This window comes from Hydractinia symbiolongicarpus, chromosome 4 (assembly GCF_029227915.1).
Source record: "Hydractinia symbiolongicarpus strain clone_291-10 chromosome 4, HSymV2.1, whole genome shotgun sequence".
NCBI lineage: Eukaryota > Metazoa > Cnidaria > Hydrozoa > Anthoathecata > Hydractiniidae > Hydractinia > Hydractinia symbiolongicarpus.
Genome location: NC_079878.1, coordinates 22,858,026 through 22,876,696, shown reverse-complemented (window position 1 = coordinate 22,876,696; position 18,671 = coordinate 22,858,026). Strand labels below are relative to the sequence as shown.

General features: G+C 33.3%; 2 protein-coding genes across 2 annotated transcripts; one reads left to right on the top strand and one right to left on the bottom strand.

Annotated features, from left to right (window-relative positions):
* Window positions 1–243: 243 nt before the first annotated feature.
* LOC130640682 (uncharacterized) lies at window positions 244–3,772 on the top strand. Its single transcript, XM_057447199.1, has 2 exons — window positions 244–674; window positions 2,309–3,772. Exons 1-2 carry the CDS (start codon window positions 386–388, stop codon window positions 2,752–2,754), a joined length of 735 nt encoding a protein of 244 aa, XP_057303182.1. The 5' UTR covers window positions 244–385; the 3' UTR covers window positions 2,755–3,772.
* A 2,662-nt stretch (window positions 3,773–6,434) lies between these two features.
* Window positions 6,435–17,366, bottom strand: LOC130641894 (ephrin type-B receptor 1-B-like). Its single transcript, XM_057448907.1, has 15 exons — window positions 16,681–17,366; window positions 16,155–16,313; window positions 15,767–16,060; window positions 14,985–15,178; window positions 13,781–13,994; window positions 12,942–13,162; window positions 12,406–12,511; window positions 11,978–12,039; window positions 11,293–11,391; window positions 11,096–11,200; window positions 10,827–10,976; window positions 10,701–10,745; window positions 10,238–10,389; window positions 8,854–9,067; window positions 6,435–7,402 (listed from the first exon to the last, which is right to left on the bottom strand). Exons 1-15 carry the CDS (start codon window positions 17,348–17,350, stop codon window positions 7,211–7,213), a joined length of 2,877 nt encoding a protein of 958 aa, XP_057304890.1. The 5' UTR covers window positions 17,351–17,366; the 3' UTR covers window positions 6,435–7,210.
* Between the last annotated feature and the right edge of the window lie 1,305 nt (window positions 17,367–18,671).

Below are 18,671 nucleotides of genomic sequence, written 5' to 3'. Positions count from 1 at the left end.
CCAAAGTTTTGTACGTATTAAAATGAGACAGTTGTATGAATTGCACAATCTCGTCCCAGGGACTTTTCGTCTCTCATTGACGCTGCGTTTATTGATAGGAAAAAGGTGCTGGGGTCGAGGTTGCGAAATTTTAATTTAACTTGTCGGAAATACTTTTGATTTTGTTGCATAAATGTACTTTGAATGATGAATAAGTAAATAATATGTTATCATAAATAAGAATTAATAAAACAAAGGTTTTGAATACGGCAACTCTGAATGCTAAAAAGACAAATTTGGCGGAAAAATTAAGGTCACGAAAAAACCTTTTTAGTGATAAAATTATATCAGAATAGGCAGCAAGAAGAGCTGACAATTGGAAAAGTAAAAAAAAAAAAAAAAAAAAATGGAGCTTTTTTCGAGATTTATTTTTACGATTTCATTTTTACGTGGAGTGGTTGCGATGTACTACGACATGAATGAAGATTTCAGCAATTTAGTGATTGTTGCGCAGAAAAATCATGTTTTGCTAACAGAATGCATGCTTTTCTGTACAAAGCTGAACGCAATAACGTTGTCTAAAGACGAAGAAGATATTCGGAGTGATTGTATTTGCGTCAAAAAGAAAGAAAACGATGGGTTTTTTTCGACTGCTTTAGTTGATACAGAAAAATATGTTATGTACACGCCATTCGGTCAGTTTGTTTGTTGTTTGTTTTTTGTTTGTTTGTGTGTTTGTTTGTTTGCTTGCTTATTTGTTTGTTTGCTCGTTTGTTGTTTCAATTTCCACATGTTATATTCTATTTTCTATGCTTCACAAAATGTCACCCTACCTTTTCAAGCATTTCCGATGGTAGCGGAGATCGTGTAGTGGTAGCGCATTCGACTTGTAATAATAAGGTTTCAGGTTTAAATCCCCACTCCGGTGCACTATAAATGCAGTGTTGTCAGCCCATTTGGCATCTATGGACCGCTAACCGGCTTGTTTAGCAAGCAAGCAAGTTAGAGCAATGATATACGTATCTCTGGCGGTAATGTAACATAGTTACAGTCGGAAGAGAGGAAGAGTCAACCGTTAGGATGGAATCCCCACTAACTTACTTACTTACTTACTAACTACTTTATTAAAGGAATTGAAGAATTTAAAATTTCGCAGCGGAGAAGGGAGGGAGTTGCTATGGGCATGGGGGAAGGGAGTTGCTAAAATCCTTTGATCTTGTAGAAAATACAGTCTACGTTCAGAAAATTCGATCTCGAGTGTCCAAAAGTCACGAGATTTTAAGATATTACCTTTACAAAATGTTAGTTGACACGCCCTGAGCGTGACCAGTACTAAAAATTATGAAATAATCCTAAAAAGCAAACAAAGTAGTACACTAGGTCAAAATTGTTGCACAATCTATGGTTTCAAAACTATCTCATAATCTCTTTAATAATAGCCGTATTTTGTCTGTCTGTCTGCGGAAACCGCGTCCTGTTACAGAAACACGAAATGCGATATATAAAGGACGGGCGACCACGTGGATTTTTCCACGGGTTAACGGCTAGTCTATATTATAATACCCGTATACGTCTGTCCGTCTGTCACGCAAAATGGTAACTTAGCTGCACAAGTAGCGAGACGCACACAGTGCGGTATAAAAAGGACAGGCGAACCCGTGGATTATTCCACGGGCTAGTATCTATAAAATATTTAGCAAGTTGTTCTATTGGTCTATGGTATATTCTCATATAACAAAAAATATCTCTAACATTATTATTTTTAGCTTTTTGAATTGTTTTAACTATGTAAGTTTTTTTAAAAATAATATCTCCGCAACTAGAGCTTAGCTATTGGCTACATTGATAAAATTAATAGCAACAAAAATATTATGGATGCACTTTTGAATTATTATAAAAGTTGGAAGAAGTACTTTAAATACATGATTTCTTCAGCAGTTTGACTTGCGTTTCTGTTTTTTCAAGTGACTTATAACTTTTTCATCAGCTGCATGAGCCAGTTTGACTACCACCTACTAAAGTCACAAAATGACTTTTGTATGTATGAAAACCATCCTTAAAGCTTCTTTTAAAACCATCTTTTCTTAACGATTTTATATCAACAATGAGCATTTATGTGATCTGTGATTGAAAATATCTTTGTCAAATTTTTTTTAATAACATAAAAAATCTAATGATTGATTTTATTAAAAGAAAATATTCGTTACTCATCTTATTCCCTGCTTACTGTCAACTTAATAATTGGAATTGCATTCTTCTCTCAAAATAGCAGAACTAACAGTTACTAATTACGTATTTCATGCGAGTATAACATTTTACTCTGTTTTAGAAAGTAACCTGTCTGAAGGAAAACCAGCCGAACAAAGTTCGACAGTTTACGATTTCGCTGCAAGCAGAGCCTTTGATGGAAACGTGCACCAATATTTGAGTGATAACAGTTGCTCGCATACAAATTGGCAGCAACCTGTATGGCTTCGTGTTGATCTGCAAAAATCCTGTATCATAACCAGAGTTAAGATATACAATTTAATAAGTCATGCATATCGACTGAAGAATGCAAAAATTGAAGTGGCGGCGTCTTCAGATATGTTAAAGAGCAAACAAATTTGCGCTAAGGTGCCAAAGATAACTACTTTGGATCAAATCCAAAGTTTTGATTGCTCACCATATACCACTGGAAGGTATGTGCAGTTAATTAAAAAAAGAGAGGAATACTTAAATGTTTGCGAGATGCAAGTTTTCGGCTATGAAAACATGTTTTATGACTTAAATTAACAGAGCATCGCAAGAACTTTATAAGTACCCATTCAATAATTACGTAACACCCGAGGGTTGGGGGTCATTTTTGTTACGAGCTGTCATGAAAATTTTGAGGCGGTAAGGTTTAGAGCTCTTTTACATCTTGAATTTGTTTCTTGCCTCTGGACTTACGCAAAAGTACCAAAAATGTCATCTTGTGTGCTATGGCCCTGCTACATGTTTTTTACATATTAGAACACTAGTTTGCCTGATTATCTGTTACATGAAGGTGTTTCATATTATGGGAAATAAATAGATGAGGTCTTAAGATTCGTGGGTGGGTGTTACTAGATTTGTTACGATGACAAGACGTGGGGGGAGGGTGGTAAAACATTGCGAACTTGGGTATTATGTAATTATTGAATAAGCAATTGCACAATTATAATATAGATTTAGTTCGACTATTATTTATTTAATTTTATTTTGTAAGGTACACTCAAACCGGGCGAACCGGGCAAACCTGGCGAACGGGGCAAACCGAACTAGAGTTTAATGAAGGGGTTTAAGGCAAAATGCAGCCTTCAGCAGAAAGAATTCTCCTAATAATATCAAAGTCTCAGTATAATAAGTATTCACAATAATTTTTTTTGGAGATCATATTGACATTTTGTAAGCACATTTTTTGAGTTATAACCATATCAAATACACAGTTTTTTTGTTTCTTCGTCTTTTTCTTCTTCTTTTTTTTACAGAGTACGCAGCGCATTATTGAAAATACACTTCTTTGTTCAGTCGACAACTAAGTAGCTTCACGAAATTTGACTTACGGTTAGTGGCTAAGGACAAAACAAAGATTTATGTTTCGTAGCGTTGAGTAGCGCAATTCATCCTCTTTGTAAAACATGTGAAGCACCTTTCATGACAATCCGACTCTCAGAAATGATAAGGCTCTGACGGTAGGGCTATTTTTGCTCGACTATATTTTTTTTGTAAAAATTGATGTCTTCCGAAGATTTTTAGACAAATATTTTATAATTTTGCTTTTGTCTTTAATTCATGTAAAAACAGTAAGATTGTTCATTCGACACATAGAGATGTTATTAATAATAATATATATAATATAGAAATATTACTTAATAATATCTCCATGTTCGACACAACCTCATCTTTAAATTTTTTTCTCTTTCTGATGATCTCAGGACGAGGTGGCTGCCGCGCACTTTAGCTGTATGTATTAGTCAGTTTTATCTAAAAACCTCGTATTCAATTTGTCTGAGGATCACGAAATGCTTCTTTAAATGCTTTTTTCTATATAAAAAAATTCTTTCATATTGGAAAGTGTATCTTTTACCTGCGTTCATGGTTTTTGTTGATCACATAAACTCCATATAAGCATAATAGAGCCAAACTATTATATATAGCTTCCATGAAGTTCCTCTCTAATTATTGCGGTATTAAAAGATGACCTTATAATCAAATTCATAGAAGTTGATTTTCAGTCAATATTATTTGTTTTTAAGTCCAAGACTAAACATTTTGATCCTGAAAGTTTGTTATATAAAAGTAAAAATAAAAACAAATAACGTGGCAAAGAGTTGCGGGAAAAGTTGATGCTTATGACCAAGAGAAAATGGCTAGGATTTCGTTTGTGTCTGAACAGCTGTTATTTCGTTGTGACCTTCATGAGAAGCATTGATTGTCATTGGAAGCGTCAAACGTACGTATGACTTAAATTCTTTAAAATTTCACCCGATCTTCTCCGCAAATATTCCGTTTTACCAGTTCGTTTTTAATAAGTTTCATACCATGATTTCCTTGGTCTACCTCTTCTCTTCTGTCCTTGTACCTCCATGGTGGTGCATTCTCTGAACCAGGTGTTTAATCTTTCCCCATGCCCAAACCATCGCAGACGGTTAAGTCTCAGAATGGTGTCAAGAGATTTCGATTTAAGTAACTGCAGAAGCTACTAATTTGGTACTAATTTGTGTGTTTGGCTTAACCTGACACATCAACAAGAGCACAGCTTTTTCATTTCATTTAAGACGGTATAACATGGGTAGATGGGTAGAGAAACCATAACTACAGGAAAGGGGTAAGCAAGGAAACAAAAAACCACAAACATTAAAAAGTTGTACATAAATCAAGTCCTGTTGGCAGTTGTGTGTAAAAGTTGAGTTGTGGTTTGTATCATAATCAGAGAAAAAGAATAGGCTGGAAACTCGTGCCATGGCGCTCCGCTTCTGACAAACAACTCGGGTTTCTAGATTTTCGAGTACTCAGACTTCTTTAAAGGGCGCAAAATCAAAACGGTGAGAAACTTTGATGCAGAAAGTCGACATATCCAGTGCTTTTTGTGGCAGATACATTTTATTTCTTACCTGTATCTCTTTAATAATACCCGTATTCCGTCTGTCTGTTCGTGCGTCTTTTGCCTTTTTGCTACAGAAACACGAAATGCGATATATAAAGGACGGGCAAACCTGTGGATTTTTCCACGGGTCACTGACTAGTCTCTTTAATAATAGCCGTATTTTGTCTGTCTGTCTGCGCGGACCCCCCGCTGAGTTAAAAAATGATGCTACGGAAACACGAATATCAAATGCGATATATTTTCATCCACTTTGTTGCGACGGGTAAATATAAAGGACGGGGGAACCCGTGGATTTTTCCACGGGCAACGACTAGTCTCTTTAATAATAGCCGTCGTCTGTCTGTGTGTCCGCAAAAGCGGCGTCCCGTAACGGAAACACAAAATATTGAAAATGCGCACGAATATCAAATGCGATATATTTTTATCCACTTAGTTGCGACGGGTAAATTTAAAGGACTAACGACGCGACGGGCGACCCCGTGGATTTTTCCACGGGTTAAAGACTACCTTATTACGCGAAATTAACGCTATGTGGATATTAACGCGGTTAAAAATAACAGGTCATTAATTAACGCGGTTGCTTGAGAAGACCTAGTTTAAGTGTGTGGAAATTAACGCGGTTAAAGAGAAGTTTTTACAATTTTCATGTGACTAAACATTTTTTATTTAACAACAATTCAATGCAAAAGTTAGTAGAAATGTGTACTCCATGGCATCGAATGGGTTTAAATGAATATAATTTGTACCCATTTCCCGAGTATTTTCAACGGCGGCGGTACTACCATTCTTTATAACACTAACTTCTTTCTTTGGTTGGAGGAGCTCGTACGCCTCGACCATCACTTTGGCATGATACGGTTTCAACGTAGACAACTTTAAATCTACTTTGATTGAACATCTAGTATCCGTCTTGTTCTTTTCAGGATAACATACCTCTGCGAGAAATAGCCATGAAATTTATTCGATGCGCGAAAATAAATTTTAATTGAGGACAAAAATTGTATGTATATGATGTATATGATAATGTATGTATACACTAGGCATTTTTTAATCTTTTTTCGTTTTTTTTAGATCACAAATTAAGGGTGGTTTAATTAACACGGACCAGAAATTAAGGTCGGTTTAATTAACACGGACCAGAAATTAAGGGCGGTTTTTATTAACGCGGTTGTAAGTCAACCGGGGTAATAACCACACAGTGTTAATTTCGTGTAATAAGGTAGCCTATATTATAATACCCGTATACGTCTGTCTGTCTGTCTGTCTGTCACGCAAAATGGTAGATTAGCTGCGTCGGGCAAACCCGTGGATTTTTCCACGGGCTAACGACTAGTTTATGATTATTCTTGTTAAAAGAAGACAAATAGTGTTATTTAACTTACCGCTCTGGCACAATTTCAACATTGAGAAGAAACATTGCTGCAAAAACTAGTGTAAACTGGTGAATTAGGAAATACTGAAAGCCCACCTCGTCCCTAGGACCTTATTATATGGTGGCCCAATCAGCAGACTATAAACTACTGAAAACAATCTTATTGTCAGGAGTTGCATTTCGCTAACAAAAGATATGTATTGTGTAACCCTTCATATAAATATATTCCATCTCCAATAAAAATAAATAAATAAATAATTAAAAATACTTCTGTATTAAAAAACGCCGTTATTACAAAATAATGCTGATTCACAAAAAAATAAATAAAAAAAATGGCGATGATAAGAATATATGTGTTAGTGTTTAGAAAAATGTATCAAGCAAATTTTATGTTACCTAAGGAAGTGTTAGTCGTCAAAGATTTAAAGAAAGTTTAAATTTAGTTGAGAAAAATGTAAAACATATTGCACGAAAAGACTCATTGATGTCGAAAAGTTTTTCCTGTTTGATAAAATTTTTAAAAATAATTATCATATCATTTTTTTTCATTTTAACGCAATTTTTGCACGTGTTTAGCACCGAGCAAAAAAATATAAACTTAAATATATACATAAGGCTAAAAATACGCGTCAAAAATCATATAAAAACAGGACGAGGAGAAAACAAGAATATTTTATGTTATATACATCTAGAAATATGTACACGTTATAAAGACAAAGCAAAAATTTCGTCTAACTTTTTTTTTTAAATTACACGCAACTAAACGAAGTTTTCTTCTCTCTCCTATCCAAAGTGTTTTTAGTACCAGATGAAGATGGTGTTCGTTTACGATAAAATGATAATTTGTTCGAGAGGGCAGCGTTAAATCCAACGGAGCTTGTACTTCTTCCAAGTTTCGATGTAACGTTACTTGCAGATCGGCTTACTTTACCACCACCCACCTAAACAAAGATTAGCATGATTACCACTCAGTACTTTATACCACACATGACTACTAGAGTTTATTAGCTTATTGGGTAGGCAATGCCAGTGTATACTTAATGTATACATTCAGAACACAGGACTCACATTGATAACAGTGTTTCCAACACTGAAGCGGCTATATGTTTAAATGTTTGGAATAATAAAAAAAATCCCTGGACTTATCTGATTTTTCCGTGGGCTTTTAAAAAATGTTAGCAAAGAGAGGAGCGAGTACAAATAGAAATGCCTTGAAAGATAACTAAAAACTAAGAAAAAGCGAAATTCCACCAACTGAAGGTCGACTGAAAAGTGTTAAATATAATTCCCACTATTAAAGAAAAACACCACCCTGTGTTAGTAGAAACAAGGGTCCCTGGTGGTGAAATAGAGTTTTTCTATATGGTGCCAAGATCTGGAAAAATACAGTTAAAAAATCAAAGGGTTTAAGAATGGAATGGCTGTGTAAAAAAAAGTTTGTTTTTGTTTTATTATTATTATTTTTCTCGCTCCTTTAGATTTTTTTTTCGAGAACCTGGGGCTGAGTGAGGTCACATACAGTCAAAGAAGAAATATGTCATGAAAATTTTGACGATTCTAGTTAGTATTTTACTCATCGTCTGGGCACGTAAAATGTATCCACTAATTACAAACTTTCAAGTGATTAAGCTCGAAATGTATATGGTGGTTGTAAAAAGAATGTTAAAAACTTGTTAGCTGTACGTCATGATTGATTGCATAATTGAGAATCTATCAACGGAGTCATTACGACTAGGCAATATTATGTTCCGCTTGCTTGAATTACACAAGGAAGATTTTTATTCATTCACGTATTTATTCACTCATCCATTCATTCATTCATTCATCCATTCATCCATTCATTTCTTTTATTTTAACAGATTCTTTCTTTAAAACATTAAAAAGGGACTTTTAATAAGACTTGCGACAGAATCGGTTGTAATTTTGCTAAAATTGTTAATCGCGTTTTCCCTTGAAATTAGGTTAGCAAAAAGTGCTGTTTTTTTAAGATAAAAAAATCTTAAATTTGTTGACATTTCATAAAACTCGTTGCTCCTTTGAGGTCCAGTTAGGAAGCGTCTACGATTTATAAAGGCATAAAAGGGAAATTCCCCAAAATATATTCTGAAATGTTTTTATTTACTTTTTTAAAATACACCACAATTAGAAACGCGAATTGTAATGGAAACACGCACAAAAACAATAAAAAATCAATTATTGACGTATTTTAACTACACAGCCTTGTCGCCAGGGCCACCTAACTTTACTTAAAAATGGTCCTCAAGCGACGAGGAGACGAAGTTGCTTAATTATTACGAATCTATCAAGATCTGAAATTATTGCCTGTGTAGGATATTCAAAAAATAAATAAAGTAATAAAAAGATAAAAAAAATAATCATAAAAAAACTTTACCTGATGTCTCGTATGTTTTACTGCTTTAAGAATCTTTTTTCTATGTCCAATCGGACCAATGCCAAGGTCGTTTAAGTCTTCCATTGTTAGCTCTAACATATCTTTTGGTGTAGTGAAACCGTTGTTGATAAATACAGGTGCGTATTGTTCCATTTTTATTGCTTCCAACCAACTTGTAACGTTTTGCATAAGAGAGTAATCCAAATTTTCATCCCTGATGTTGAAAAAGTAGAAAACGTTTAGGGTTGGTTTCCATTAGACGTTAAAAAGTTAACCCCAATTAGCGCATTTGCTTAACGCAATTAACGCCCGATGGAAACCAAGCTTTATAGACTTTCGTTAACATTTAACTCATAGAAAACCATGAACCACAAGCTAGCGGAACAGCTTTGGTTACAGCCAAAAGTTAACGGCATCGAAACAAGTTTAGAAGCATCATTGACAAAAAAAAGAAGATTCGAACTAACAAATGGACGGGATTAATCGAACATGCAAAAATATTTTCACACGGATTTTAACCCATTAGACTAATCCTATTTTTTTCACACTCATGTGTAACCATCTTACAAAAGGTCACTTCTATAATAACTTCTTAGCAACGTTTTTTGTTTTCTGTATTGTATCCATGAAGGTATATTTCCATAACAGAAGTTGTCACGATACAACACTTTGGGTGTCCTTTGATTATGTGACGATCCCCCCCCCCCCCCCCCCCCCCCGACGTCACTTTTTAGGTATGAGAAATCTTAATTAAAAATAATAGAAGTCAGCTTGAAGAAAAACCTGCAAGAAACTTTAGCTTAATAAAACTTTCGGTTTACTACGCAATACACCCTATTATTAAGGTCTTAGTCGGTCTAGACGTAAAAAAACGGACTACTGGGTTCAAAGGATTCTAGATGTTATTCAGGGTGAACTCGGGGACTATATTGATTGTTTTAAAGGCGAGATATTAAGACTCACGAGTCAAACTAAAGTTACAGTCACTTTTAAAAATTTAAAGATAATTACGAAATATCAAGAATCCGTTTGTAAATTATTTGTTTCTAAGGAGTGTCTAACGTGATAGTGTATCTTTATTTCTACAATCTCATTAATTTAATCTTTTATAACATAAACTCGTTTATTTTAGGAAATACATCATCTTTTTCAGCAGTCTAGCTTTCAACGCAATTAAAGCAAAAATTATTCCGGAAGTAATCACAATCATCGTTAAATATATTTTCGACAGCATACCTCCCATAAAAAAATTGTTTAAAGCCTAAACACACGATACGGTTTTTGTTGCATATGACATATCGTAACGCGCATACACAAAATGTACGACGAAATTCACGTCATGTATTGGGGGCCTTTAAGTTGCACAAATGACGTACAAACTTACGATTTTGTAACGACAGAAGCAATTTCTTTGAGCAAGTCTGGGATTCTTATCCATTCCTCGATGTTGTCTCGCATTGTGATAAACTTCGGGCGTTTCGTCTTCTCTCTGTGCCAACATTGTAACATTAAATCGTGAACAACTTTTGGGCAATTCTAAAAACAAAAAGTGAAAGACTCTTAACGCGTGTAACACGAACATTATGCAGGAAAGAAAGTGTAAATGACGCAGCAAATTTTTGTTTGATTTCCCCAAATACATAATTACAGTGAACTCTTTGGGAAAGACAGATCGCGTTAAAGATAAAGAGTGTTGGAGATAAAAAAAAGATGCTGGAGATAACAGAGTTCACAGTAGCTACTCTGAACATATAGCAGTGATAGGAGAATTTAGTGTAAATATTTTTTTAATGTAAATATCTTTTTAGGATAGATAATATTTAGTGTACATAATCGAGAACACTTACAGCTGGGGGAGGAAGTCGATAACCAGTGGCTAGTCTTTCAAGTACCTGTGGAAGAAAAAAATTGTCGTGAGACCTTAACAGTGTGAACCACAATCAGATTCTTTTTTTTTCAATCAGCCTACTCACATCGTAATTCGTCCATGTCCAGTAAGGTCTCTCTCCAAATGAAAAGATTTCCCAAAGTACTATTCCAAAAGACCACACATCAGAAGCTGTTGTAAACTTCTTAAATTCAATTGACTCAGGAGCGGTCCATTTTATAGGTATTTTTCCACCCTGTAAATAAAATATGAGTTCCAATGTGACTTATCATAACATGACACATTGCATGTATTTTTTGTAAAAAATTCAGTTAAAGAAAACAAGTCTGAAAAAATAGTTTAAATTTCACGTACCCTGGTATCGTATGTTTCATCTGTTTTTAATTCTCTGCTCATACCAAAATCTGCAATTTTACACACATCCTGTTTATTTACCAAAACATTCCTAGCAGCTAAGTCCTAAAATTTAAAGTATGGTAAGTAAAGAATGAGAGAATGTGTTTTTACTTTTTTTTTTATCAAAATAATGAGTTTCCAAACTGCATACATACCCGATGGATGTAACCCAAATCTGACAGGTACGCCATACCGCATGCGATACCACGTGACATACCAAGTAACGTTACAACGCTAAAATTATCTTCGTTTCGCTATAGATATTAAAAGAAGAAATTAGAAATCAAGGGAAGAAAAAAACTATCAAACTAAAGCTTATTTTTAATATTATTATCTAATTAAAAGGATTCCTTATTACTTTCTTCTCCAGAAACGAAAACTCTCTCTCGTTCATAAACTCAGAGTGCCTTGAACCAGGTATAAGTCTATGAAATTTTTATTTTCGACTGGCTTAGTCGAGTATATGTCAACAAAAAAAAATTTCGCGGGATTTTTTAATGGCGGGATTTAATAATGGCGCATTGTTGACATTTTCAGGGAGATTTAAGTTTAAGAACACTGTGATTACTCGAGAAACTTTACCGGGTAAAATTATGTTCCTAATTTTGTAACTAGAGTTTTATGGAATTTTTCAATGATCAGTGATTTTTCGAGGTTTTACAATGATCAAAACAAAATTAGCTGTGTCTGTCTAATCAGTTCGTAAGTCAAAATGGTGGCTGCGAGTAGTAACAGGTCAGCTCGCGTGAAATTTTGCACGCGCTTGCGACTAATATAGATCTTTTTTTCGATTAAGATTTGCAGTAGTATTTTTTCTTTACAATTAAAAAACAATCTAACCTGTAGATATTTATCAAGAGCTCCATTTGCCATATATTCCAATACTATCAGGTTCGGATGTTCTAAGATATATACATAACAGAATGGTAGCAAGATCTTATTCGTGTTAATATTCGCGCGGATTAAGTTTCGCAAATTCGCAACGTGTACGATCAATAACAAGAAAGAACTAGTGTGGGTTTTAAACTTAATATTATGCTTTTTTTGGATGTAAAATTTTGTAATCCTATGATTCTAATCATAGCTGTTCTTGTTCCAAATCCAAATTCCAAATCATCAAAAAGGAGAAAAAAACAAAAAAGAGAGAATATTTTTGCGCATGTTAATTTACACACAGAACAATTTCGCGTGAAATTTTTGCGTGAAATTCAGTACGCGCGAAAAAATAAGTAAGAAGAGATACACGTCCGAATTAATCAAATACTAACCATTTAATATAACACCCTCTAATTTGATAACATTTTGATGCGAAAACTGTCCCAATATTGCAGCCTCGCTCACAAAATCGTCTCGATCTCGTTTCGATGCTGCATACTATATACAAAGAAAGTTTACATTGGCGTAAATAAAAAGCGATAAACACCAGCTCACTCCATAATAAATAACCCCCTTATTTTCAAGACACTCATGACAACTTCCTCACTCTTTCTGATTCTGACTAAGGCTCCTGACATTTCTCTGCATTTCTAAGCTATTTTTGTCCGACATTTCATACTTACTGGAACCTTAGATTACCCTAAAAAGGTAAATTTAATTACCATGCAGAATGTACAAAGTTTATAACTCCATAGGACACAATTTCAACTCTAGCCAATATTTTAAAATATTAAAATAGTTTAGGTTGACCATTTCAACCTAAAATGGCTGACATTTTTGTGACATATCAATTAAATTAATATTACCCCTGACACTTTGACATTGCCAACATTGTGGACAGCGTAAACAAAATAAAAAGATATCGAACCTTCAACTTTTTAACTGCAACATCGAATTTCTTGTTATCTGTGGTTAAAACAGCATGGTGGACATCAGCGAATTCCCCACAACCCAACAAGTCCCCAATATCAAGAGATTTTCGAGTTAACTCGTTCGTGAATTCGTATACAGCGTCATCAACTAATGAGTAGGTGGTCGGATCAACATAAACTCTACCATGACTGAACAAGCGACTTCTTTGAAGTTGAACTGTAAGATTAGGAAAAGTAATAATTAGCAAAAGAAATCTTTTAATAATTCAACTTGAAGGAAAATACCAAATGGTTTTAACTTCTGGCGTTAAATTTGCATTTCGCGGAGTTGCAATTTGGCGAGTCGAGTTTTTTATAGTTTTTATTTGCACGAACTCGCTTTAATTTAATTCTTTTTATGATTCCAGCACAAAAAAAAAGAAAAACATTTTCAAAAACATCGCAGCATTTTTTTTTTTTATTGTAAATAATTCCATCTTGATTTCAGAGCAATGTGCAAAATGTAGAAAAGGCTAAATAATCTTAAGTCGGGAGAAAAATAAAAAAATTATTTCGCATTTTAAATTTTGGGATTATGAGATACAGCGGATGCGACCAATAGACGAGATTTTGGCTTTATTTCTATAGCTATATTTGGTGGACTTCTACTCAAAAGCGAAATAGAACATATTGGAACAGACAATAGTAATTTGTAAGATCTGATTGATTCTGTTCCAAACTGAAAGTTGAAAGAAAAAATAATAAACAGGCAATCAGGCAATAATTTTCCGTTCCGTTTCGGTCTAATCCGTCTTGTTCTGAGTTAAAATCCATCTTATTTAAAAAAACCATTTACCTGTTCCATCTTCCATTCGATAAATTGCTAAGTGACTTGGATTTCTACGTCTCCACACAATACACAGTACAATGATGATGATGACGATTACCAACGCACCACCCGTCCCCCCAAGAACAATATTGAGTGGAATTCCCTTACCCTCCACGCTGACAGTGAAGACATGTTCTGGACTGGTAAATTTACCATCACTGTATGTTGCTATCACTTTTATCTAAACACGAATACATCTATATTATAATACCGCAAGATGGTAACCGCAATAGCAAGGCACAAAAATGCGGTAAATAAAGGACGGCGAACCCGTGGATTTATTAACATGCCACAAAATAGTATTTAAAATTTCGTTAGCCTTTTTCATCCTTTGTCATTCAAAATTAATAATGTGAGAGTTAGGTCTAAAACCTTAATCATGACCGGCCCCTCTAAGAAATAATACAAAACCAATTCTATGTTGTGTGTGGGGGAATATCGCATGGCGAAAAGTAATTTTGTTGATCAAAATATATCTATTTTATTATACACTCTTTTTATTAGTATCAAAGACATTATGAACCAAACTATTTTATCAAGCATTTTTTTTTTTTTACTTAGCACTGTTAAATTTAAAAGGTATTTTTAACAATCATTTCAGATTTTGAAAAAGTAAAATTCTGAGAACAAATAGGCTTCAACAAAAAATTATGATTGTTATAAAAAAATAATTAATAAAATTTAGGGGCTTTACTTAACAAAGAGATGATACAATATTTTTTTAAGCATACGAAAATCTACCTCGTCCCCAGTTTATATTGTTATATTGAGACATCCGATAAAAGAAAACCTCACATGCCCTAGACACGAAGTCGAATGAATAATTTGAAAAAAGGCTTAACAAACATCAATTTTTATATTCAAAAATGTGCTTACGGCTTATTTTCAAGTATTGCGATTCTCTTTTTCTAACAAAATTTTTATTTAAAGTTCAAAAAACAGAATGGGATTATAAAGAAAAATGAAGTTGAACTTTATTTTTCTTTACAATCCCATTCTGGTGAGAACAATTGCAAGTTTTTCATAAAAAATGCCTGTGATATGACTTTAAGATAATGCAAAAAATGAACTACATAACTGACCCTGGACGTTAAGCTTAGTATAATGCTTTAATAAATCTGACCCTTAATATGCTTATGCGCATGCTTATAAAAAACTTGAAATGACATACTTTCACTTTGAATGTTCGACTGTTGGACGCAGCTTGTATCTTGATGCTTGTACTTTCGGTTTTAACAGTCTTCCCATTGTAAAAAATTTCATATTCAATTTTTTCTGCTCCTTTATTAAACGGTGGAGTCCATGTTATTATCACTCCACCATCGTTGTCTTTTTCCGTTCTAACATTCCGAATTTGTTCAAGTGCTTAAAAGCAAACATGTAGTATTTTTTAATCCTAAAGTAAACTTAAGTTGCTACGTTAGGAAAAGAAAGTGTTTGTAGAAGGAACTTTTGCTGTTTTCGGAAAATTCCTAAAAGTTTATTCCTGTAAAAAAAAGGTCAAAACCGCAAAAGATTTTCCAGAAAATGTTTTATTCAAAATAGTCTTAAAAGAGAATTTCGCTTCTATAACATAAGATTTGAAACAAAAAACTAGTAGCAACTAGAAAAAAAATTGCGGACCCACTTTCTCACAAAAACTTTTTTTTGTGGTAAAGCCAAACAGCTAAAGTGTGTAAACACATTCTTCCCCTTATAATATACATAATTTTTGTCAGAATAAGGGGAGTCAACTTTAACACTAACTGTCAGATATATAACTGTTCTTGCACACTAAATGGCTAACACATTTTTGTGTAAACTTGGTAAAAAGCATAGTTCTAAAGATTCTAGAGATTTTACAATTTCGAAAGTATTTGTGTGGGTCATCACAAGTTTTTTTTAGAGAAATCTCTCAATTAATTTATACTAGATTTTATATAAAGGGATAGATAATTTTTTAAAAAAACTTACCAGCAGTGTTAGTCCTAATTTTGTATTCCACTGAAAATTTTTTACCAGTTAATCGTGTTATGTTATTTACCCTGACAATTGACACGGTATACTCAGAAAAGGTGTCAAGTCCTGTAATTTTTGCTTGAAAGTTTGTTGTATTGAATGTCTTAAATGTTTTACTGCTTGGACAGTTATGACAGGATATTATGTTTACACCATAAGCATTTGATCCAGGGTTGGGTATCTCCCATTGTATTGTAGCTGCATTTGATGTCACTGTAACATGCTTGACATTTGGTCTGGAAGGTGGTTCTGAAAAAATAATAATTCAGGTGGATAATTAAAGCTAAAACTTAAAAGTTAAGTATGCAAGGTATAACACTATCCTTTTGTTGCAAATACATACCATAGCAAGGCAACGAGTAGTTGCTGTTGTCATTTAACATACGGTAAAAACCAGAGGAACATGCACATTGGGTCATTTTATTGGTGGCTTTTGAATGAAGTCCACAGAGTGCACATTTTTGATTCCCAATTTGAGACTTGTACGACAAACTATTACATTCTAAATAAAAATAAATTTAAAATCAATATATTCAGTAAATTATACAGCAAACAACAAATGGTAACAGAAATCTAAATTTGATTGAATATCAATTAACCTGTGTAGTTTATAACAATGACACAGATCTTAAATCTAAGAAATAAACCAAAAATAAACTATAAAACTAATAATCATTACAATATTTCGCTTACTTGAGGAACAACTTTAGATAGGAATGTCTGTGTACACATACAGTATATTTCAATTAAACATTTCACATTACTTGCAGATATTGAATACAAAAGTTAAAATATATGTAATTTAGATTATCATCACTAAATACTCAGTAAGCAACAATATTAAAACAAAAAATAATGTAATCCCATACCTTGACAACTTTTACCAACTTTCTCATATCCTTCTTTGCAAACACACTCCCCAAATACTTGTGATGTACCATCTTTCATGCACAACATGTATGGACTTGTTGTACCGTTTACAGAATTTCCTACACATGTGCCAAAAACTTTTAATGGCTCTATAGTTCCAGGAGCATTTCGTAATGGAAATTTCAATAGTTCAGAATTTTTTGGATCACAAGTATAGTAGTGTATTTCTATAGGAAATAAAGCCACGATACAACTATCACTTTCCAGGGTAAATCTTCCATTGTTTTTAAAGTTGGTTATATTGATTTCAGTTATCTTAACAGGTTCTGAGCTATTTCCTTCTTGCTTCAGCTTATTTGGTAAGATGACTGAATAATTAGATCCCTTGTCGTCTTCTACTGTGAACCGGAATTTATTTAAACAACTCGCATTACATGATGGAACAAGGGGTAATTTTAAAAGCAATATATTTATATCGCTTATTGCATAAGAACCTTTTGGTTTTCCAATACAAGGCTCCTTACTTCCTGCAGAGCAAAAAGTGATATCAATAAAATTTTTTCGACATCCATTCCAATCCCATGATCTTTCCATCACAAGAACATTTTGCAGAGCATTTGTACTGCCACAAATTAACATCCCCAACAAAATTGAAGTGAAAAAAATCATAACTTATTTTATATTCCTAAAAATAGAAAAGAAACATCAGGTTAATTAGACTAACATTGTAAAAATACAAACAGTGAAAACATACAAATATAAACAGAAAATATATAAAACAACCATATTTATTTTATGTCACAGTTTAAAAGTTTCTTCGGCTATCATTTAAGAAAGAATGTCATTATTTTTAATGACTTAATTTAGGAAACTGAGCAATAATAACAACAATAAAAGGGATTTTGTCACATTTTCATTGAGTGTGTCAATGACATATGTTTATTTGTATAAAAATCAAAAATATATAACTAAGTAATTTGGGTGATAGGGTATTGATTATAATCTTGCATTTTGGTTATATAAAAAAACACTGATGTCTTATTTTTTTCTACCTACGTTTTTCTTTTTTAAATTTGTTTAAAAAAGAAATTCTAATGCATATATTATCTGCTTAACTTGTGGTACAATAGAGGTGTGTGCATATTTTACATGGCTAGCTGCACAAATATTGTACCCTAGTCTCACTACTAAGCTATTTAAGCACCAAATCCCTGCAGCATCCAACGCCCATACAATGCTTTAAAACTAGTTTAAACTTAAATGAAGAAACTTCTAAAGTTGTCCAGGAATTTGTATGCCAACACATATTTGAAAAAAAAACAAGGAACACTTGTGCAATTTTCAAGGTTTGCAGTCCAAAAAATGTTAAATGGGAAGAATGCCTAGTTTAGCCATTATCTTTATGAGATGCCACATCGGCCTGTAATGAAAATTTACATTTAGAAAAGTCCTTTACATACTCCACATAATCATATTCTATATGCACATAATCATCCTGCATCATTAATCAGCTCTAGATGAAGTGTTGTTTTTAACAGTTTTACTATGGCATAGTGGGTATATATATTTTGTATCATAGAAAGTATGTTTAGTTTGATGTTTTAGAAAAAAATTATGAATTAAATTTTAGTTGTTGTTTTGCATAATAATTAAAACCTGCAACTCATAAATATTTTTCAAAGAAGTAAAAAGATTTCTAGAAAATACTACAGGAAACATGTGTGAGATATATATTGTAAGTAAGCCTGGACATTTTAACTTCCCAGGTGCAAAGATGATGGATCGAGAGGGAGTTCCTTAGACGGGAGAAGCGTTAACCAACTCCTAATTATTACAAAACAACACGTGTATAACTTATTCTAGCACTTAAATTGGAAAATATTACGTTGCAACCTCAACTTCAATATTTTTCACTCGCTTTGAGCTGTCTCTCTAAAAAGTTTAACTGCTTTGTTTACAATATAATGCCCCATAATTTTTACCACGTGCT

What these genes read in the sequence shown, in the direction of transcription:
- LOC130640682 (XM_057447199.1), top strand. Translation starts at nt 386, where the DNA reads ATGGAGCTTTTTTCGAGATTTATTTTTACGATTTCATTTTTACGTGGA. An exon ending in TGTTATGTACACGCCATTCG is followed by an intron (nt 675 to 2,308) that starts GTCAGTTTGTTT and finishes ACTCTGTTTTAG; the next exon opens with AAAGTAACCTGTCTGAAGGA.
- LOC130641894 (XM_057448907.1), bottom strand. Translation starts at nt 17,350, where the DNA reads ATGATTTTTTTCACTTCAATTTTGTTGGGGATGTTAATTTGTGGCAGT. An exon ending in AATTAGGACTAACACTGCTG is followed by an intron (nt 15,179 to 15,766) that starts GTAAGTTTTTTT and finishes TTTGCTTTTAAG; the next exon opens with CACTTGAACAAATTCGGAAT. An exon ending in ATTTGGGTTACATCCATCGG is followed by an intron (nt 11,201 to 11,292) that starts GTATGTATGCAG and finishes TTTAAATTTTAG; the next exon opens with GACTTAGCTGCTAGGAATGT.